The following is a 23,042-nucleotide window of genomic DNA, read 5'->3' as shown; positions in this document are numbered from 1 at the left end:
GTAAGCTTGTTTAGGTGCACATATTCTCGTTAGGTACAACATGTATGTACATGACAAGATACTGTTGTACCTCATCAAATCTAAGCCTCCATTGATATAACAATTATTATTATTTTTGAACCACCAGGAAAGTAAAAACATGCAGCTAATTATAAGGTTCCTTTGATTGGAAGATACGTCCCAATTTCAGAGATGTTATAATATGGAAAATTGGCCTCTCAGAATTGATGACCTGCCCAACTGATGAAGCGACTAGAGAGGATCTGGCCAGAGTTAGGGACCGGTGGTTCAGCTCCCAGTTACAGTAAACTTGATCACTTATCATCTCTGAACCTATTTGCTCAACTGAGAAATAGGGGGAAATGATACCTCCACACTCACACGATGATTGTGAGGATAATATGGGATAATATATATGAAAAAAGCGGTCACCACCAAGATGTTAACTGACCCTGAATTTATTTTATCAGTTTCATTTTTTAGAGATGCCTCACAGCTACAATATTTTTAAATATAAAGATTTTCAAAGAAACCGAACACTCAAAGCCAAGGTCTCTTTTGCTTCCCCTTTTGCATCTCCCCAGCCCTGAGACACACATACAATTTTTGATTACCGTAGCAATGGCCTTAGCAAGGACTCTGAAAAGCTGGATGTAAGCAGACAAAGTATGCGGTCCATAAATTGTGGATGCTGCCTCGTACCGCTGAGCCTGCGGGAGAGTCAGAGCAGAGTTGCGCACCATTCTGCCTATTTCGATGCATTGACAGAGGTGTTGCATTTTAGGTAAGGGGTGACGCTTGGACATTGCACATAATCCAAGCTGACATAATTCAAGACGAATTATGACAAAGGAGAGTGGGCATTTCCATTTACCAGCTAAAGTAAATGGCTCTCATCAACTGCATGTTAAAAGCAGTGAATTCTCTTGACTTATGCCATTAGCTGTCAGTCCATTTAACCTGAAAGAGGGTAACAGCTCCTGAGTTTGTCTATTTTAAGTGCTTGGGATATAAATGCTTCCTGCCAAAGAGTACTGCAGGAGAAAAAGAATGAGGAAAAATGAGAGTCTTGGTAACTCCTAGATAAATTGAGTGGTGATAGTATTATCTGAAAAAGGACATTTAAGCCATCATAGAACTATCAAATAGAACAAAATACATCTCCTTTTACCTGAGCTCCAAGACTTTGGTTGTTCCACAGAAACCTCAAATTAGTCAAATCTAAAATGGAAGTCATCACTCCAAATACATCAGCTTTCCCTGTGACATTCTTCATCCCATTGAATGCCATCCTTCCAGTCTCCCATGCCAGCATCATCTGGCAGTCATCTTAGACCTCCCTCTTTCCTTCATCCTATATCCTATATGTCTCCAAGCCATCATTGCTTAAAATTTCTTGAATTCTTTCATTTTCCTCTATCTGTACTGCTTTTAACCTTGTCAAACCCTTAGTTCTTACCCAGATCATAACTACAGCTTTTTAATCAGTTGTCTGTCTCCATACTTGCCCTTCCAATTCATTTTTGACACTGCCATCCTTTCCAAACAAATTTGATCATAGCATTCCTTCCTTTGAACTCTACTGCAGTTCCCCAAAACCTCCCCTATGGAGTCAAAGCTCCGTAACATAGTATAAAAGACTCTCCATGGACGAACCCCTGCCTCCCACTCTAGCCCCATCTCACTATGCTCACTATGCTGATTCCATGGCACTCAACTAATTACAGCCCCTTAAATGTACTAAGTGTGCCCCTCTGGACCTTTGCATGTGTAGCTCCCTCAATATGGAACACCTTCCATAACTTTCATTGGCTTAATGTGTCCTCACTCATTCTCAAGAACTCAGACAAATGTTCCATCCTGCTGAAAAATCTGCCAGTCCCCAACCTCAAATACCCATTCTAAACTGGTGCTCTTTCTCTTTGTTTTCATATCACCTTGTGCCTCTCTTTCAGAGAAATGTAATCCTCTGCTTTCCTCTATGTCTTTACTAGACCATATATTCTAGTGGTCTTGAGGACCCAGGGAGATTCTTATTCATTGTTATGCCCAGATGATTGTTAGTAGAGTATCTGTCACAAAACATATGAATGAATGAATGAATGAATGAATGAATGAATGAATGAATTAATACTAACCCTTGCATGTCCCTAAACCAGGAGACAAGCTAGCAGGCATTCCTAACTTTATGCGTGCCATGGACTCCTTTGGCAGGAGGACTTGAGGCCTATGGATCCCTCTCAGAGTATTGTTTTTAAATACACAAAATGCTAGGTTGACAAAGGAAACCAATTAGACTGAAATCAAACAATAATAAACCAATTTTGGGAGATTAACTGTGCTTCTCTGTTATGCTATTGAGTAATAAGATCTAGTAGCAGATCTGATAACTGCTATGACTTTAAAGTAGCAGGGAGAGTAAAAGATACTTCCAGGTCTGCAATAACTCTATGCAATATGGAAAACGTCGTGGTTCTAACTGGTGACAAAGTCAGAGGTACTGCTAATATTACTGTCATTTGTTGCCTACATTCCTAATTGAAAGAAATGCCAAGTGACAGTCACAGATAAGTGAAAAATGGATAAATGAAAGCATACTCCCATCTAAGTTTACCCCAATTAAGAACCTTCATTCAACAGGATCTCCTAGAAAACAGGGACCTTCAGTGAAGTCAACAGAGGGCAGTGGGGCGGAGTCCATTGCTGGAATTACTGAACACTCGTCAAGGGGCAGACTGTGGCCACATTACGGATTGCCAGGTTATACCAGCAGAGATGTTAGAAACCATTAATTGTGGAAGTCTACACTGTTTTCACATTTTTAACCACTATTATTTAAAAGTCATTGGGCTGTATCCTGTACTATTTGTAAACAAACAAACAAACATTACCAGCCTCCCTACTTTTTTTGAAGCTCTGTTTATTAATCTGCATCATGGATATAATAATAACCTACTTCAGGGCTTATGTGAGGATTACTTAAGATCACGTTGACAAGGCGCTTAGCAAGTGCATTCAATAAATAGTAGCTATCAGTGGGAGCTTCCCAGGCTCTACAGAAGCTGAAGGCACCAGAAACATTACGGACAGAGTTGGGAACGTTGTATGCCATAACCCAGGCTTATTATCAGTTCCCCTGACAAAATAATATATTTCAGGGAAAGTGGAAGTCAGTGAGACTAGAATTCTGAACTGAACTTGGAAATGATAAACCTAGAACTCCCAAACACAACCTCTGGCTTATCATTCTCCTACCTGCCCTAACAAAATCATCTCTCAAAAACATGTTTAAAGAAGTCCAGAAAGAAACTGTGCATTTGACGCAATAGTCTTGACCAGGGTATCTCATTTAAAACACAAGAACTTGTTACTTTACCTGGTATTCTTCATAAGTGGTAATGTAGTGCGTATATACGTTACATAGACCCGAAATAACAACGGTCATATTTGGCATCCCATAAGCGGCAAATTCCTAGGGGGGAAGGGAGAGCCCTGTAAAAGTACTCTTCATCTTAAAGTGTATTATCATCTTAGTTATACTCAACGTGTCTAATTATAAATATGAATCATTACTGTAAGGTATCTATTTAACAGTATTTTTCCTAAAGATCAAAACTGCCTAGAATACAGGAATATCAAAAGATCCTTTAGGAAAAGTTAGAGCCACATTTCTGTACTACAGTTGGGCAAGACAGTGGATCTAGGAACGTTTTAAAGATTGCACTTTGCAGATGCAGAATTTTCTTATTACTAAAATATAGATATTTTTATCAATTTCCTAAAAAGTATAATGGGAGCATATTAGCTAACATATTAGCAAACATATTAGCTAGCATATTAGCTACAGTAGTTATTTCCAGCTCCAAATAATAAGACACTTGTTGGCTATGTCACTTTAAAACCAGTTACAATACCTTCTGAATATAAAGAAAATCACAAATATAGATAAAATACAGGATTTTCAACATGTGTTAGATTTTTACTTAGACAGGAATTTAAGATACTAATGTACTTGTGGTCATTTACTACTGAATCCATGAAACCATTACCAGTTTTTAATTAATAGTGTAAAAGTGCAAATAAAATATTTTAACCCTATTATAGTTCCCTTATATTTTTTGTTTGTTCTGATGCCATCAGTATCTCATATTCAATTCCAGCCATCACTTTCAAGAAGTGTGAAACTCTGGTCATCTTAGCAAAGATTAATTTAAAAGGTACCAGATCATAGGGATAGAATTCTTTTCTCTTCACCAAATAAAAATGCATAGGTATTTTATTTCATTTTTAACTTACTTCTTGAACTGCCTGCCGAAGTCTTCGTCCAGACATGGTCCTAAGTCAAGAAAACAGAATTATCTAGGTGTTTTCCTATTCAGAACGTATGCATGGTATACAGAAAGACTCGTAGTGAAAAGCAAAAAGTTATCACACAGTCATCACACAGTAGTAAAGTGTGCAAGTTAAAGTTGAGCTTTTCATTCTCACTGTCCTAGCTTTGAAACAAATCCTAAACTGAAAACAGACAACTTGGAAAAAGACAAAATCAATGAATATCACTAGCAAAAGATCGCAATCATTTTCCATTCATTGATTCAACAGTTGGTTGCATTCTATGTCAATAAGAGCTGACATAAGTAGACAGTATACTATCCCTGCCTGCAACGAATTTATTTAATTCATTCATTTAATCCTTAAATAAAATACTGGGCACCTACTACATACCAGGCTCACTTTGAAGTGCTAAGGATTCAACAGTATGGAGCTTACAGTCTAGGGTTGATCAACAAGCAAAAAAGAAAAAAAAAAGTGAGATGACAGTAAGTGCTATGGAGAATACAAAGCAGGATAAGGATGAAAGAGAAAGGTGGTGGTCATCGTGGTGATGCTCGCAGGTAGTGATGGTGGTGGTAGTGCAGATGCTGTAGTGATGAGGTGCTGGTGGTGGGAGTGCTGGTGGGTGAAGACAGTGTTATGTAGTATAAGCAGGACTGGCATTTCTGTCAGAATTTTAAGCAGAGAATTGAAGGAATCAAAGTTGGCCCTGGGGATAACTTGAGGGAAAGTGTTTCAGGCAGAAGGAACCTTAAGTTCAAAAGCCCTTGCAGATACTACCTACCATATATAGAGTGGATGGATGGCAGGGTCCTGCTGTGTGGCGCGGGAAGCTGTATTCAGTACCTTGTGATGGCCTGCAGTGGGAACAGTGTGAAAGGGGATATGTGTATGCATGTACGTATGTATGGCTGGGTCGCTGTGCTGTGCACCAGGGACTAACACAGCACTGTGGGCCAACTATGCTTCAATGGAAAAAAAAAAAAAAAAAAAGATATGAAACCAAATGTTAACTGGAATAATTTCTATTATTAGGGATTGCAGTGATCATTATTTTATTCTATTTTCTGTTTCTTTATTTTATTGGGTTTTCTTGCTAAAAGCATTGTATTACCTTTATAATCAAGGGGAAAATTAAGCTCAACAAATATCTTTTGGCACTTAAAAAAAAAGCCCTAAAGGAGGAGTATGCTTGGTAGTCTGGGAATTGCAATGAAGCCGAGGTGGATGAAGCAGGGGTCAGCAAGGGGGAGTGGTATGAAATTGGATTAGAGAGTTTGCTAAGGGCCCTGTAGGATGTTATAAGGGTTTAAGGATTTATTTGGAGAACTGGGAAGCCATGGGGATCTGAGCAGCGACATGATTTAACTTACGTTTTATACAGATTACTCTGGCTGTAATGTTGAGGAAAAGACTACAGATGAGTAAGGGAGAGAGTGAGAAAGTGAGGCAGGAAGTTATTGCAGGAATCCAAGGGAGAAATAATGATGGCTCAGACCCAGGTTGAGGGGGTGCAGGGAACGATGGAAAGTGTTAAATAAAACATACAGAATTTGCTGAAGGATTGAAAGTGGGGAAAATTGAAAAAGAGAAAATTCAGGGATGACTCCAAGATTTAGGGCCTGAGCAGTGGAAAGATATGAAATTGCTACTTACTAAGATAGGAAAGATAACACAAAGAGTGGATATAACACATTTCCATGTTTTTAATACCTCAATTGATTGTTTCAAGCACTTATATATTTTATATTCAAGTCTTTCTACTGACATAATAATTCAAGTCTTTCTACTGACATAATAATTCACTGCACCATTGTAATTTGGAAATAATAACTTTTCAAATTACCCACTAGAAATATGCACAGAGAGGTTTATTCTTCCGAGGGTATTTGTCACTGTTGCCAAACAGCACAGTAAGATACAAAGGAGTCAGCACAGAATTATCTGTCCATAATAAGAAGTGATTCCAACACAAAGACATTCACAGTAATTACATGTATGACAACAAAATAAAAAAAGAGGAACTTACGTAAATTCCCCAGGGATGGCAGTGATGGCAAAGGACCCAAGAGTAATAATCTGAACATCAACAATTTCTGGGTGCCATGGATGAGGTTTCGACATCTAAGAACCCAGAACATGAAAACTGTATTAGAAATATTATTCTTTCTATGGTCAAGAGACAGCTGATGCTCTCAGAAAATTCCCCTTTATTAAAGGATTTTAAATATTTCCAGCTGTTTTGGGTGTTTTATCCTACTATCACAGATCTTCTTTCTAACATGATGTAGTACCAAATATTCTATCTAGTAAGAATGTGAATCCCAAATACTAGTATCCCATTAATCAGGACTTAATTTCTCAGCCAATGAAGTTTTTGGCGGATTTGTCATAGTGTAACCACAATGTGTAACAGATAACCAAGGGTTCTCCTAGATTGTTGTGGTGAGCATTGTATACACGACGAATAAGGAATTACATCGTTTGGAATAGCTCAAGTTAATGATTTCTCTTTTTACTCTAATGGCACTTTAAATCTTCAGTTACCAAGTGCTGCCTTACTTTTTAAGCTTTCTCCAAGAGAATTTATCCTTTATCATATTCAGATTAGTGTAGAATCCTTCCCTCTATTCCTTCATTTCCCCCACTTTTTTCTCCCTGAAGAATTTTAATTAAATATTAGAAAAAATTATATTTAAAAATTTTTCTGTGTCAAAAATCCATGATATTATAAGCACTGGCATGACCTTTTGAGGTCTAGAATATGAAAATCCATGCTCCAAAGGAGTATTTAAAGAATATTGCTTTAGTTAATAATGTTGCCTGAATTATGAGAAAATAACCTGAGATGTTTTTCTCTGCAAAAAACTGTGTTCACTCTTGTCCTGGAGTCAACATTAATGAATCCTGAATAAAATAAATGTTAATCTATTCTTCCTGTTCCACTGTTTTAATTGTTTCAGTTATTTATTATAGATACAGAAAATGTAAGTCAGCATATTTAATAATCATATCCCTTATTTCTTAGACTCACAGCACCTCTATTTTTGATATTAAAAATTTGATGTGGGAACATCTAAATAACACACAGATCTACACTTCAACACAGATCTACTGTTCATATCTGACAATTCATGAATTTAAAAATAACTATACACTAATTTCACCATTATAATCAAAATGCATTACCATTCCAGTGGGAAGAAGGATTGGCTTTGGTTTATGGCATTCTTTGAGTTCTTCAGATGGCTTGCCCAGGATCTGATCCCGAATAATGTCCCAAAATGGGTCCCCTACTGTTGTCCCTATTAGGAATGTTATGATTAATATCATTCCAACACTGAAAAGTGTCATCAATTTGACAAATGTTATACAACAATGCATCATCCTAAAATAGGAACCATTATTTAATTAGACCATCCTTGTGGTTGATAGAATAAAAGAATATGAAAACAAATGTATGCATGATTGAAACATTATGCTATACACCAGAAATTGACATATTATAACTGATTATTGACTATACCTCAATAAAAAAAAAGAATATATATATTGTTCTACATCCTTAAAGTTTTGTTTTTATTGCTCATCCTCAACCATGTTGGAAATAAAAACAATATGATATAATTAAATGTAGATCTATCAACTCAACTTTGTCCTATTTTGAAAACCTGAAGTACCAGTTTTTTGACTTGTGGTCCCTAAAGACACTCTTTTGAATCTCCACTTAATTCTGTACACACACACACAAGCACATGCGAGTAATAAAAAACCACCACCAAGCCTAAAATCCACAATCTGGGGGAAAGTTAGTTAACTACAAAACCTAAGAGCTTAGAATCTATTATCCATTAGGAAACTATAACAACTATAAACATAAATGGACGTAATAGGAGAGCACAAAAATACATGAACCAAAACTGATAGAAATAAAGGAAGAAACAATCAACAATAATAGTTCGAACTTCAATAACAGATAGAACAACTAGTGAGAAGATCAACAGGGAAATACGAGACTTGAATAACACTGGAAGCCAGCTAGACCTACCACACACCTACAGACCACTCCATACGACAATGTACTATACATTCTTCTCAAGAGCGTATGTAACATTATCCAAAACAGGCCATAAAACAAACCGCAGTAAGTTTTTAAAGTATCAATAATACAAGGCATATTTTCAACCACAATGTAATGAAATTAGAAATAAATATGAAGAAAATTTGGGAAACTCACAAATATATGGAAATTAAGCAACATGATTATAAATAGCTAATGGTCAAAAACATCAAAAGAAAATATAAAGATACTTTAAGATGAAGGCAAAGGAAGACACATATACCAAAACTTATAGAATGCAGTGAAAGAAGTTCTCAGAGGGACATTTATAGCTTTAAATGCCCATATTAAGAAAGAGGAGAGTGACATCAGCAAGACAGAAAAGTGGAAGACCCAAGCTTTCATCCCCCTCCCACAGAATATAATAATTAGCTATCCACAAATGAAAATAGCCCTGGGAGAGCCCGCAAGTCCAATTAAAAACCTGCAGCGACACAGTGGAGCAAAAACCAAAATAACCACATGGAAAGGATCACTGGGGAGACTGGCTTAGTTGAGACTTCTCAGGACACTCAGGAACAAAGAAGAAGAGCAGAAGCTATCAGTATCAGCCACATAACAGGTGCCACCATGGTCCCCAGCAGCCTGCTCTGTGGAGGACCCTGGCTGCTCTTGCCACTGAGGACCTCCAAAGCCTCTACAACAGGCTCCCTGCAAATTTCACAGAAGAGGACCCTGTTCATCAGTGCAGACCCCAGAGGACACCAGCAGCTTTTGTGAATGAAGCAACCAATGATTACTGCTACAAATGTCTCTCCTACAATACACCTGGTTACCCAAGTTCTCTGATAAAGGTGTACAAGATTAATGTTGTTTTCCTGCCTGTTAACAAGACCCCCATTGTGGAGTCTGTGGATCAAGGAGTAATTTTCAATTTCAAGTCTTATTGTTTTAGAAATACATTTCTTAAGGCTATAGCTGCCATGGATAGTGATTTCTCTGATGGATCCTGGAAAAGTCAACTGAAAACTTCCTGGAAAAAATTTACCATTCTAGATGCCACTAAGAACACTCATGGTTCATGGAAAGAAGTCAAAATACCAATGTTAACAGATGCTTGAAGAAGGTGATTTCAACCCTTATGGATTACTTTGAGGGGTTCAGAACTTCAGCAGAGGAAGTAACTGAAGATGTGGTGAGAATAGCAAGAGAACCAGAATTAGAAGCGTAGCCTGAAGATGTGATTAATTGTTGCAGTCTCATGATAACTTTCACAAATGAGGAGTTGCTTCTTATGGATGACCAAATAAAGTGGTTTCTTGAGGTCAAATCTTCTCCTCCTGAAAATGTTCTGAAGATCATTGAAACAACAACACAGGATTTAGAATGTCATGTAAACTTCATTGATAAAGCTGTAGCAGGGTTTGAGAGGACTGACTCCAATTCAGTAACCTTTATTGCTGTCTTATTTCAAGAAATTGCCACAGCCACCACAACCTTCAGCAACCACCACCCTATTCCATCAGCAGCCATCAACATTGAGGCAAAACCTTCCACCAGCAAAAAGATTATGACTTCCTAAACACTCTGATGATGATTACCATTTTTAACAATAAAGTACCTTTAATTATGGGAAGTACATTTTTTTAGACATATTATTGCACACTTAATAGACTACAGTTCAGTGTTAAACATAATACTGGGAAACCAAAAAAAATTCATGTGACTTGCTTTATTGCAATATTCACTTTATGGCAGTGGTTTGGAACCAAACCCACAATGTCTCTTAGGTGTGCCTATATAAAATCTTACTAAAGGTAAGTACCTAGTCACATTTAGAATATTCTAATACTTTAATAGTGGTGTATAAATCATCTAACTCTAGTATGGAGGTTAAGAGACAAAGGTATTAAAATAAAGCTTCAGTAATTTAATGGATATACAATATAAAAAGATGTAAATTTTGACATCAAAAACTTAAATACGAGGAGAGGAAATAAAAGGGCACTTTTTGTATGTAATCAAAGTTAAACTGTCAGCTTAAAATAGGCTTATGATTATACGGATGTTTTATGTAAGCCAAGCAAATAACTATAGTCGACACACAGAAGGTAACGAGAAAGGAATGAGAGCCTACCACTACTGAAAATGACCGAATCACAAAGGAAGGCGGTAAGAGAGGAAGAAAGGAACAAGGGGAAAACAAAATAGCCAGAAAACAATTATAAGATGGCATTAGTAACTCTTTACCTATAAATAATTACTTTACGTAAAAATGAATTAAACTCTTCATACAAAAGGTATAAAAGTAGTTGACTGGAAAAAGACAAAAGGAGCCAACCACAGGAATCCCACTGAGCTTTAAGGACACAGATAGGCTCAAAGTGAAGGAATGGAAAAAGATATTTGATGCAAAACAAAAAGTGAGCAGGAGTAGATATACTTAGATAAAACAGACTTTTAAGTCAAAAACTGTAACAAGAGACAAAGAAGGTCTGTAACAAACCTCGAAAGCCTGCCTACCCTCAAATTTAAAAATAAAAATAGTCGATGTATTGGCCACAGTTAAACCCCATTAGGAAACAGAATACTGAAGTTCAGAACCTGGAACCCTAAATCTCATCAGACTGCACCTCACCCTGCGTAAAATTGAGGCTTCCAACTCCATCGATTGTGCCAGCTGCAAAGCTGTAGCCCAAGGCTGGTTTACACGTTTTTGCCTACAGGAAACATTTCAAAAACAAAAGAAACAGAAGTTGAACTTCAAGTGAATAAAGAGATCAGCCCAGAGCTTTACCCCCGGGGCATAATCAGGGTGATCAGTAAGTGGCACTTACTGCGTGTGTGGAATTGAGCCAGACGGTGACATCCGTCATGTTCACCCACTGATGAGCCGCAGCCAGTGGCCCGGTTACCTCCTGAGAGGCGGAGGCATACAGTTCCTAGAAAACCCACACAGGCTTAGCGTTAAAAGCTAAAGGGAATACTATCAGCATTCCCTGAGAAGCACCAATTTGGAGAAGCATCTCTCGGCCAAGTCTTGTTTTGCTGGCTGATTAGAAAGAATATGTGGATCGCTCTACCTAAACCCCTAGTTGCTTCCCAGAAACTTCAAGGCCCTGGGACTGTCGACCTGTCTGTTCCCCACAAATACGGAATTCCAGTGACGTGGATTATAACACAAAAGGCCCCAGCCTCACTTGAAAGACAGTCAAGAGAATTTAAGGTTAGGAGTAAGTGGTCCAAACTCCCTTCTCTGGCAGAACAAGAGTGTATCCTCTGGGAGTCTCGTGGAATTTTCCCTCTCAGAGTCTGTGAGTCCCCTGGCAGGGCCAGTGCCCAAGGGCAGCTTGAAAAGCTTCAGGCCCTAATTTACCTGCATCAGCTCCCCCCCCCACCCCACTGTTCACCTTTCCCTGTTATTTTTTTTTTCCTCCAATGTGGTCAACTGATGCTTTTTTAATCTTATGGGAAATGTGTCCAACATTTGGGTTTTTTTCAGTTGATCTGGATCATACAATCAAGGCACAACCTGCTTCAGCACAAGTGCCTTTGCCTGACACCTAGCTCATTTCCACTCCCTAGCCATCCCGGTTTCCACAGCCACTCGGGAACTCTCCAGATAAGCTGTCAGTGACACCAGCTGCAGCCTGCCTCCCCTCATTAAGAGGGAAGCTGTGCCTGGCTGCGAAGAGAATCCAGAATGTGGGACAAATCTCTGTGGCTCCCAGGCCCAGAAAGGTAACAAAATTTCTGACACCAAATTGCGTCACAGGCAGCACACCCTAAATAGAATCTGTTAATTTAGAACAATCCACTGGTAATACCACAGTAGTTAAAAAGAAACTGCAGCAGTTAGGCTGGCTGGTGTCTGATGTTTTTAAAGGTGCTTTTGTTCTTCCTTAATTGCTCCTGGAATGTTCTGAAACCCTTGAGAGAAAGTATTTACTTCAACACTTGCACACACAAGTGTGCACCCAGGCACACTAAACATATGGGTAAGCTATAAAAAGGAAGAGATTTAACTGTCTTTATCAGAGATGCCTCAGCTCAAAGCCATCCTTTGTCTTTATAATCAGAAATGTCTTCACCACAGGAGCCAATACAAAATATTTACGCAAAACGGAAGATGAAATTGAGAAGAAGAAGGTGGGTAGAGTAACTCATAGTAAGCTCACCCGGAGACCAGATTCTCTCTTCATCAAAAAATCTTTTAAAAAGAAAAGCAGAGAAAAATGTAAGATGGATAAGCTTTGCCATATCCAAAAGACAAGGAAGTAATTAGAATGCAAATCGTAAGAGCTAGGACTTGTGTCCGCTCAGCTTTGCCTTGCCACTGGAGGAGGAGTTAAGAAACGGTCAGGTGAGTTGGCAGGCAAAGGCCGGAGAAACCTCTGACAATCTGGGTCAGGCTGGTCATACCTGATACCACATGAACTGAAAACTTTACAGTCCAGCATCTCACCATCTGAAGCAAACATTCTGGCTGAAATAGAACGTTTTTCTGCTCCCTTGCTTTTAAATGTACTTCCTATAAGAAGTCAGACCCAAACAGCTGGAGAGAAGTTCCGGTGGGATTTGGGAAAGCAGCCTTCCTAGCTGACAACAAACAGCGTTCAGTCTTCCAGACTCCTTGGTGCAGCTTGAGCTCTTGCTGTCTTCCTTACAGTCATTGACTTCTTAACGAACAACGTCAGCGGATTTAAAGAGTAATTCAGAATGCAGATGAAAGAAGCAGGGTGCGCAGCTCACCTTTGCTTTCTGATACATCATCCGCCCTATGATCTGGGTGCTGTCGAACATATCCTCTCCAGGTCCCATAGCAATGCACATGCTAGGCTGCAACAAAACACAACGAGAGTTATTCTTAGTGCAAGAAGCCATTATTTTAAGGAATGGAAAATTAAAAGTGAATCTCAGCAAATAGATTTTACCTTTGGAGGGGGAGGTAATTAGGTTTACTTATTTATTTTTCAAGGAGTTACTGGGGATTAAACCCAGGACCTCCTGCATTGTAAGCATATGCTCTACCCCTTGAGCTATACCCTTACCCACCAGCAAATAGATTTTTTTTAAAGCCACATTCCAGCATTTCTTTTCAGATGTTTTCTCAGTTTACGGGTTATGAAAAACAAAATCATTCATGAAATAAGAGCAGTGAATGTTGCTAGAAATCACCTAGTCTGGAAACTTACTTTTAAAAATAAGGAAACTGAGGCTCAGGTGGGTTAGAAGATTTGCTGGAGATTATACGGGAAGCTAGGATCTGAGTGAAGACCTAAACCCAGGTCTTCCCATTGGCTACACATCTTTCTATTTGCTCATTCTTGCCCATGACCACCTTCAACTGAAACTCAGTTAAAACTATATTGTGACAACTAGCTGACCCTCTAGGGAGAAAAAAATCAGTAAATAAATCTGGCTCCTATATCAGAAATTTGCAATGATCAGATACTTAAATATTATAAATGGAACCAAAAAAAGATTAAAAGAAAATACAGGTAAATATATTTTAAAGTCCAACAGTGTGAAAGACCCTTCTAAAAATTACATAAAACACATTTAATAAAGTTGACTGCTTAAATATTTTAAACATCCATATGGGGGAAAAACATTAGTAAGGCTGAAAGACAACGGGTAAATTGGGGGTTGGGGAACAGGTATGCACAGTTTATGATAAACTAAGACTTTAATATGTTAGGAGCTTTAAAAAGTCAATACAAAAAATATCCTTATTAATACCTTTTGATTCATTCATATTGAGTTGGATATTCTCCTATTTGCAGTAAAAAGCATCCTGTATGTGTATCAAAATCATCACATTGTACACCTTAAACTTAAGACAATGTTATGTCAATGTATCTCCATAAAGCTGGAGAAAAAAATAAAAGCAAAAAAAAAGAGAAACCATCCCAATGGAGAACCATGGATACAGATGAAATAGGTAATTCACACACACACACACACACACAAATATAAAATGGCCATTCAACATTATATGTTCAATCTTATGAATAATTGAATATAAACTTAAAATATAAAGAGAGAATTCTTTGCATTTGCATTGGCAAAAATTGCAAGCTTGACAGACCGGGTGGTGGTGAGAGTTTGGGGACAGTGTCACTCAGGCCCTGTGGGTGGAAATGTGACTGAGAGGGCATTTGGGCAGTGTGTGGGGTGTATATGAGGTGCTTTCTCTTTGACAGCAAACTGACTTTTAAGAATTTGTCCAAAGGTGAAATACACATGTGAAAATATATAGGACAAGTACAGTGAACATAGCACACTTACATGAAGGAAGAGAAAAAGAGGGGAGATAGGATGTGACAGGAAAAAAAGGAAGAAAGGGAAGAAAATACTCACCAGTAGGGGACTGGTTAACTAAATTATAATGCTTAAAATGAAAACATACGAAGTTAGTTTAAATGATGTTTTAAAGTATATTTATTGGAAATGATGAAGCAAGTTCTAAAACAGTATTACAATATGATCCCATTTATGTAAAATTGTACATCCATCTACGTGCATGGATTCATAAAAAGTAGTCTGGAAAGATCTTCATTAAAATTTTAACAGGTTAATGGTGGGACGAAGGGGTTCTTTACATAAGTTTTATTTCCTGAGCTTTTTACTACTGTGTGAATTTTTAACAAGCATAGATCATCTTCTAAAAAACATTAAAGCTGTTTTCTGAGTTTAAAAAATTATTTTTAAAGAAAACACATTCAAACAGAAGACATGGCAACATTTGCCCATTTCCCTCTTTCTCTTTCTTGAGGGAATCCTGATTTGGTTCAGGGTGCCATCTCTCCCCTTGCAGTCAATGGTCCCATCCCTAATTCCAGATGAGGCGAAGGTGTCATGGTAATTTCCCAGGCTTTGCCAAAGACTGGTCAGGAACCCAGTGTAAGCCAATCAACACACACCGTTTCTCCAGCAACTGTCTTGGTCCAGGAATGGACATACGACTTAAATTGACATGGACTAAAAAGAATTCTTATTCCTCAGAGATTTTTTTTAAGACAAATTAGGGAGAAAACTCAAATCCTGGACCAATAAAAAAAATCAATAAATAAGTTATAAAATTTTGTTCATGAATGCATAAATGAAGGAAGAGGTGTGAAAGTAGTAGTAACTTTTGGGAAAAGGGGAGGGTGAGAGAAGAGGGAGGGATTAGGGACTTTCACATTTTACTGCTCTCTATGCTTTCCACGTGGTTTGAGTTTTTCTAGCAAGATTTTTTTTTAATTTACAAGAAAGGAAAAAATGTTGATTTGATATTTTTAGAAAACCTTAAAGACTGTATAATCAGTGTAAAATGTCTCAGGCAGGCAGTTTTGGTACTAAGTTGTGACTTCAGAAATGCCAAGACAAAATGTTTCAGTCTGTCCAAGTTCGGGGAAGGATAGTTAATCTCTGACATTTACTAACTTGTCTTACCATTCAAAAGCCTTACCAAAGGGAAAACTACAATTTTACCCAATCAAAATTTAATGGATGCTTTTGAGAAGAGCAAACGGTACCAGGAAGTAGGCCAGAGTACACTTGAGGAAAACATAATTGTAAATTAATAGTGAATATGATGAATATTTAAACATAAAATGTACACAAGTTGCAAAAAAAAAAAAGATTTCATAATTACTTACCCCACCAACAGGACAAGAGCTATTGGCGTTATCACAAGACTCTCCTGTGTTGATGCAATGTGGGCCGAGAATATTGGGGGACACATCTCCCAGGTTTGATGATGCAAAAGCTGCTACATACGGTCCCTGCTAAGGGAAACATACCTGCCTTTTATTCTTTTTTATTACCCGTAATGAGTTCCATTAAAAAAGCAAACATTCAGCCCACTCTGGTGGACTGCTCAAAATTATCTGCATACAGTAAAAAGGAGGAGGTACTATATTCTGAGAAAAATTTTTACTTCTGAAAAGACTCACATTGCAGAAAGCATACATATTATTACTCATGATATTTCAATTATCAATAAAGCTGTTTCAAATGTGTCTCAAATAGAAACATTTTGACAAGAAGCACTGCCCTACAAGTTATAAAATGCAGACCCATCAATCTAGTCTCTGGTGTTGTACCTGGAGCTCAGAGATTCCTTTTCTCTTTAAAAATAAATAGCTTATTGGCTTAAAAAGCAGAGTCCATCTTGATTTTTCTGTTGCAAAGCTGAACCTAAATATAGCATCCACCATCCAGACTTGTCCTCCACATATCTTTTCTCTAACTTTTCAACTGAAATAATAGCACATAATCTTTTAGAGTAGTGCAAGACCTTAACCTCAACCAACTGGTCTACCATTCCACCATAAATGTCTTAAATTTTCTTAGGGAAAGAGATAAGCAAGTATAAGAGATCTTTTTTTTTTTTTTTAAATACTAAAAAGAAAATACAAACCCCCTAAAACACAGGCTAAAATGAAAAAAAAAATAAGAGTTTTGTCAACAAAGGAACTAAGAAACCAAACATTCATTGGGCTAATATCTTTATAATAGAATACTTTCAGGCAAGAGCTTGGAGCTCTCATCCCATCATATATTCTTCTGCATTCAGAGCTTGGATGCTGGGGTCCAAGCAGAAAAGGGTCCTCCCTTGCCACTTAATCTATCTGGGGTCTATAATTAACACAGAGCTGACAAGCTTCCTGAAGTGCATGGACAGGGCTCCTGGCCCCCTATCTCTGATCCCATTGCTCACTCAGTTTCAAAGTTACAAACACAAGTCTAGTGGATTAGGGTTAATCTGACTTAGGCTATATTGCAGGATAGTAGAACCAAGTCCTTGAATGGAAATTAAGAGGGAAGTCTGGAAGAGAGAAAAGAATTCATCCCCTGTCCTCATTCAATTCTTTATACCATTAGGAAGGTACTTCATACTTTTTATAGCTCTGAAAACTAAAGTAAAATATCAACACAGTTTATCATATTTCCTAGTTGATCAAAGACTACTATATATTGCAAAAATCTTGAATTTGCCTTTCTTTATCCAACTAATTGCAACTTAATGAAGTCATCAATATAACTAGTATTTGACATCACGTTAATAGTCATTTAAAATTTTTTTTCCCTATTAGGGAGGATGGAGAGTTCTTTCTATCTAAACATATCAGTATGTGACATTCATGATGACACTTTACTCTGAAGATCTGAATCAGCTGTTCTGAACATTGCATGAATGACAATACTCCATGAATTAGATGAAGCTTTCAATGACATAACTTCTCACCTCTCCTGGTAGATATCCTTTGTTCTTCTCTTGCTCAAAAAGGTAAGATGCATAACCCACATTGTCACTGTTTACAAGATGATTGCTGTTGTTCATGCTGACTGGGTGGATGGCAAACCAGCTGTAAAAGCACAAGAAGCCCTGAGTTAATGAAGACAACTAGATAAGGGGGGCCCAAAATGATGACAGGGAGCTTAAGTTTTCTCCAGCAGGAAAAAAGTTTCTCTTAATAATAGACATTCTACATTTAGGTTCTTTTATTGTTAATGAACTTAAATTACTAATAATATACTTAAGATGTCTGGTCACTTAAGTAAAAAATACAAAAATATCTTTATAAATATTTCATCATTATCATCTTTATCATAAGCTTTTAACAAGAGCCAATATTGATTAGTTACAAGATGACATACGTAAAGAATTGTATCAACATAGACTTTGTCCTTCACGACAAGCACACACATAATAATTATTCAAATCAATACTATCCAGTTCAATAGGCATTTACTGAGAGTTTGCTGTGTGCCAAACACTGAATAAACTGCAGTTGATTCTAGAATCTTGCAGAAGACAAAGATGTACCAAAAAAAAAAGGGCTTTAATACAGTGCAACAAATGTTACAAGTAAGTAGGCATGAAGTGTTTGGGAACCACAGATGACTAGCAGTTAATTCTTAAAGGCATTCCATGGAGAGAGAGCAATTAAACGCACGGGGGTGTGAAAGAGGATGTTATGCATAGTTCGATACATCGCTATGCATAGTAATACCTCGTCTAAGTATAGAGCTATGGAGCTTCCAAGTTAACTTCACATCTGCTACCTTATTTGAACTTCACAACAACCCTGAGAGGTAGGCTGTTATTACCTGCACTCTGCAAGGTGTCTTATAAAACCTATGCAGTGGCCCACTTGCCACAGAGGACCAAGGCTAAAGTTTGGGCCACCCTTTCCGGTGGCCTTTGTGGGATAGAAGACTGTAAAGCAGATGAGCAAGAATACTCAAGAAAAGAGAGATGCCAATTAATGAAGTTTCAAGCTAAGTTAGGATTTTTAAAAAATCTTTTGTTGATTATTCTTCACTGAAAGCTTTTACAATTTCTGCCTAAGGAACATAGTGCACAAAACTGACTTAATGACCAGGGGTGTTTAGAGCTTCGAATCCTCGTCCAGGATTCAGATCTCATTGCCCAATAGATACATATATGTAGGTCAGAGGTGGCCAGCACAATGCCCGTGGGGCTGGGTAGGCAACACAGGAGTTAAGCTAGTTGGCACAACAGGGACTGTGACCCATGGAGGCCTGGAGGCACTTGCATGGTCTAAGGACCACAGCTTCTGCTGAGCTGCGGCCACATGTGGCCCGATGGGCATATAAGCCAGCGCTGTCAGGTCTTTCACAAATCCACGGCTTTGTGAAATATTTATCAATTTAAAAATTCTTAAAGAAGTAAATGGCATGGAAACAAATGAGGAGCACTGTTACAAATTAAGAGACTTAAGACACATAGCCAACAAGTGTAATTTGTGGACTGTGTTTGGATTCTGAGTCAAACAAAACTGCAAAAAAGATTTTACTGGTAACAATCAGGGAAAACAACACAGGCGAGGTTTTAGATCATATGAAATTATTTTTAATTTTGTTGTTTGTGGTAATGAATTATAGTTACATTCATTTCAGTTTTTATCTGATAGAGATACATATTGAACTATTTATGAGTAAAATGATATGATATCTGGTATTTGCTTCTAAATACTCTAGCAAAACAAACAAACAAAAAGGAGAGGAGGGCTGAAACAGAACGGGAGAGTACTGCTAATTACTGAGGCTGAATAATTGTTACATGCAGGTTTATTAGACTAATCATTCTAAGTTGGTATATATTTAAAATTTTCCGTGATAGTTTTTTTCACGTTGACATTCATTTCAAAATGTTTTCTTCCAGTTTTACTGAGATATGATTGACATACAGCATTAAGTTTAAGGTGCACAGCACAATGATTTGACTTACATCATGAAATAATTATCACAATAAGTTTAGCAAACATCTATCATCTCATACAGATACAAAATTAAAGGAGTAGAAAAAAATTTTTGTGATAAGAACTCAGGATTATGCTCTTAACTTTCATATATAACATAGAGCAGTGTTAATTGTATTTATCATACTGTACATTATATACCTGGTACTTACTTAAATGTGAAAGTTTGTAGTGCATTTTGACTGACTTCATCCATTTCAATTTTTTTAAACAGTGTTAGACCAAATCACCAGTCTGTAGGCTGCATTCAGTCCCCAAGGTGTGTATCTGCCACTATGCAGAGGTACAGAAGTTTGGGCTGAAGGTAGTTCTAACATCATCCCCTACAAGTTACTTATAAGGTTTTTGTATTTTTAAAAACCTTTATACTAGTTTCTTTTTTGTGGTTTGTCTTTCTCCTAAAACTCAAGTGGCAAGGGAAGTCTATCAACTAGTATTTTCCAATTAGTTGAAGTCTGCTTTTTTGTAGTTTTACTCCATTTAGTTTGGAAGGACAATGGGCTGGTGGTTATGACAGTTCCAAGGCTCTCCCACCAAAGTATTTCTGTCTTACGTGATCACACTGAGGTTAGTCAGATTCAGCCAGACTGCAACCTCTCTAGCACAATCAGAGGAAACCCATAGAAAAATTCTATCAGTGTTGGACTATCCTATTTAGCACTTATTGGGTGAAAACTTGTATTTATAGGATCTCAGTTTAATCTCCCAAGAACCCTTTGAGTCAGATGCTTTCCTTATGCTCATTTTATACCAAGCGAACAACATCTCAGAGCGATGAGGTCACTGACCAAGGTCACAGAGCTGTAAGCCAAGAAGCGCGGCTATGAATCCAGGTTTGTCAGACCGTAAAGCCCACATTCTCATCTGTGATAGGACCCTAGCTCGGTTCCTTCCCTTCACTCACTCACTTATTCAATATACATTTAGTTAACTTTGACTCTCTGCCAGACACTGGGGACAGAGAGATGAATGAGGCATCATCTTGCCCTTGAAAAATGCTTCACAGAGGATGTGACATTTGAGCTGGTCTTAAAAGATGAGTGGGAACTTGGGGAGGGGATGACTGGACAAAAATCATTTGTAGCAAAGGTATGGAGATAGAAAGGGGTGCAGTGTGTTCAGAGACTGTAGGAGCAGAATGGATAAGGGCAAGGACAGAGGGCGGTTGCTCCATTCATTCAACCAATGAGTTTATTAGTAGCCAGATGTATGGTTGGCATTATGTTAAACCCCAGAGAACACAGAGAGGAATCAGGTGTGTCCTCTGCCATCAAGGAGGCATGAGACTATCTGGGGAGAAAGCAAACACTGAGAATTTTGGTCTACTAATTAGACTATAGTCTTGAATTCTTATTTTATTTGAATTTATTTTAGGCCTCATAAAATAAATTGAACTTTTCCTCTACAAAATGAAAAAAAAAAGTATTCAAAAAAGTTATCTGCATTTCAGAATAAGAAGATGCTGTATTTTTCCTCCTCTGCCCTTTAAAATATAAGCTATAAAAACATCAGGCTTGTCACAGCAACCAGAGTACTTCGGTAATAGATGAATATTTTATAAAGACAGGCAGAAAGGTGGTCATTTTAAGAAAGCTGTACTTACGATTTATTTCACGTGGTCAAAAAAATTCATCAAAGCAAAGTTCAAAAGAAAAGAAGAAAGGTTTAGGTAGTTTCAACAGAACTTAGAATATAGACATAAAAAGATGAATACATTCCTGACAACAAACATTTTAAAACAAAGATTATGTCTCAGCTAGAGCAGGGCGCTGTCGGAGTCAGCATGATGCAATCAAGGTCGTGAGGGAAGTCAAGAAATTTGAGATCTTGTCCTCATGTGTAGCAAAGCTGGTTAAAATTTCTAGATCCTTATTTCCTAGACTTAAAACTAACTGATTTCAACTATGCTTTGTGAATCAATAAACAGCAAGTTAATACAGAATAGGATAATTATTCTCTCCTCCTGTGTAACAGGCTTTATCTACTGTCTCTTTCAGTTCAGACACTGTGCACTTCCTACTGTGAAACAGAAAAGCCAAAGGCAGAATGGAGCTTCTTAAATATTCTAGAACAGTAACGACTCATCCCAGGTTCAGGTCTCTCAGATCTGAGTGACCACGTTCCACACGTAGGCTGTGCTCTGCACAAAGGTGACGGCAAAGGGGTAAGTGGAGGCTGAAATTCAGCCCCTGCTCAGCTCTCTGAGCAAGGCACCTCAGTCAGCCCAGAGAAGGGAGTGCCTTTGTGTGCTGTGCACCCGGTCCTGGGTGTGGCCCCCTCCAACCTAAATGTCCACCGACAGAGGAAGGGAATACTGTACCTCCATTCTAAGGTGGGGTCCATGCTGATGTGTGATAACATGGGAGCTCTCTGAACAAATACAATACAGGAAACTGTAGTGGATTCAACAGTGCCCCCCCCCCAATTCATGTCCCCCAGAACCTCAGGTTGGGACTTTATTTGGACATAGAGTCTTTAGAGATGTAAACAAGGTAAAGATCAAGTGAAACATACTGCCTAGGTGGGGTCTTCAATCCAGTGACTGGTATCTCATAACGAGAGGAAAGGAACAGAGAAACACCCAGAGACAGAGACGCAGGCAATGAGAAGATGGAGGCAGAGATCGGAGTGATGTGTCTACAAGCCAAGGACAGCTGACAGCCTCCAGAAGCTAGGCAAGAGGAAGGGAACTGATTCTCCCTCAGAATTTCCAGAGGGAAGCAAGCCTACCAACACCCTGATTTCAGGCTTCTGGCCTCTTGACCTGTGAGAGAATAAATCTCTGCTGTTTTAAGCCCGCCAGTCTGTGATGATTTGCTGTGGAAACCCTAAGAAATTAATATGGAGGTTATATGTTTTAATGGCTAGGAGTACCAACCCTGGAGCCAGACACAAGTTAGGTAACCTATTTGAAACTCAGTCTTCGTATCTGCAACATAATGATAATAGCAGTATCTACCACACAGCCTCTGACAATTAAAGGAACAAATACATCCGATGTGCTCAGCACGAAGACTGGTCCATACTAAGAACGGAATAAATCATCACTATGACGATGCTGGTGATGCTGATTCTAACACTGCTGCTGATGGTGATGGTGATGAGATGGTGGGGGGAAAAACAGGCAAAGCTCTGACTGTGTGTGCATGTGTATTTCATGAGGTAAATACAACATAAACATATATGATGTGTGTGCATGTGTGTATTCTACACATGTATACTCAACCTATATAGGATGAGTATTAGATTATTAAATGAGGAGACCCTGCCCTCCTGTGACAGAGACTTGAGGGCTTACAAAATACCAATGTGTCTTCATTTCCCAGTCCCACTGGCGGGGCAGGACATGCGAATCTGGCACATGTTTA

At 38.1% G+C, this 23,042-nt stretch overlaps 1 protein-coding gene across 10 annotated transcripts in view; it reads right to left on the bottom strand.

Annotated features, from left to right (window-relative positions):
* LOC102509981 (neutral ceramidase) overlaps positions 1–23,042 on the bottom strand; it is a 90,287-nt gene that overhangs the window by 16,613 nt on the left and 50,632 nt on the right. For 9 of the 10 annotated variants that reach the window (XM_032491403.1, XM_032491408.1, XM_032491407.1 and 6 more), the window contains 10 exons: positions 17,634–17,754; positions 16,042–16,170; positions 13,148–13,234; positions 11,233–11,337; positions 11,034–11,115; positions 7,525–7,640; positions 6,365–6,459; positions 4,297–4,336; positions 3,377–3,472; positions 615–710 (listed from right to left, as the gene is read on the bottom strand). In XM_032491403.1, coding sequence (XP_032347294.1) covers positions 615–710; positions 3,377–3,472; positions 4,297–4,336; positions 6,365–6,459; positions 7,525–7,640; positions 11,034–11,115; positions 11,233–11,337; positions 13,148–13,234; positions 16,042–16,170; positions 17,634–17,754 — 967 coding nt within the window. The remainder of the gene's footprint in view (positions 1–614; positions 711–3,376; positions 3,473–4,296; positions 4,337–6,364; positions 6,460–7,524; positions 7,641–11,033; positions 11,116–11,232; positions 11,338–13,147; positions 13,235–16,041; positions 16,171–17,633; positions 17,755–23,042) is intronic. The other variant, XM_006181683.3, reaches the window with a different exon arrangement.

The sequence above is a fragment of the Camelus ferus genome, chromosome 11 (assembly GCF_009834535.1).
Source record: "Camelus ferus isolate YT-003-E chromosome 11, BCGSAC_Cfer_1.0, whole genome shotgun sequence".
Lineage (NCBI taxonomy): Eukaryota > Metazoa > Chordata > Mammalia > Artiodactyla > Camelidae > Camelus > Camelus ferus.
This window is presented reverse-complemented; position numbering and strand designations above follow the sequence as displayed.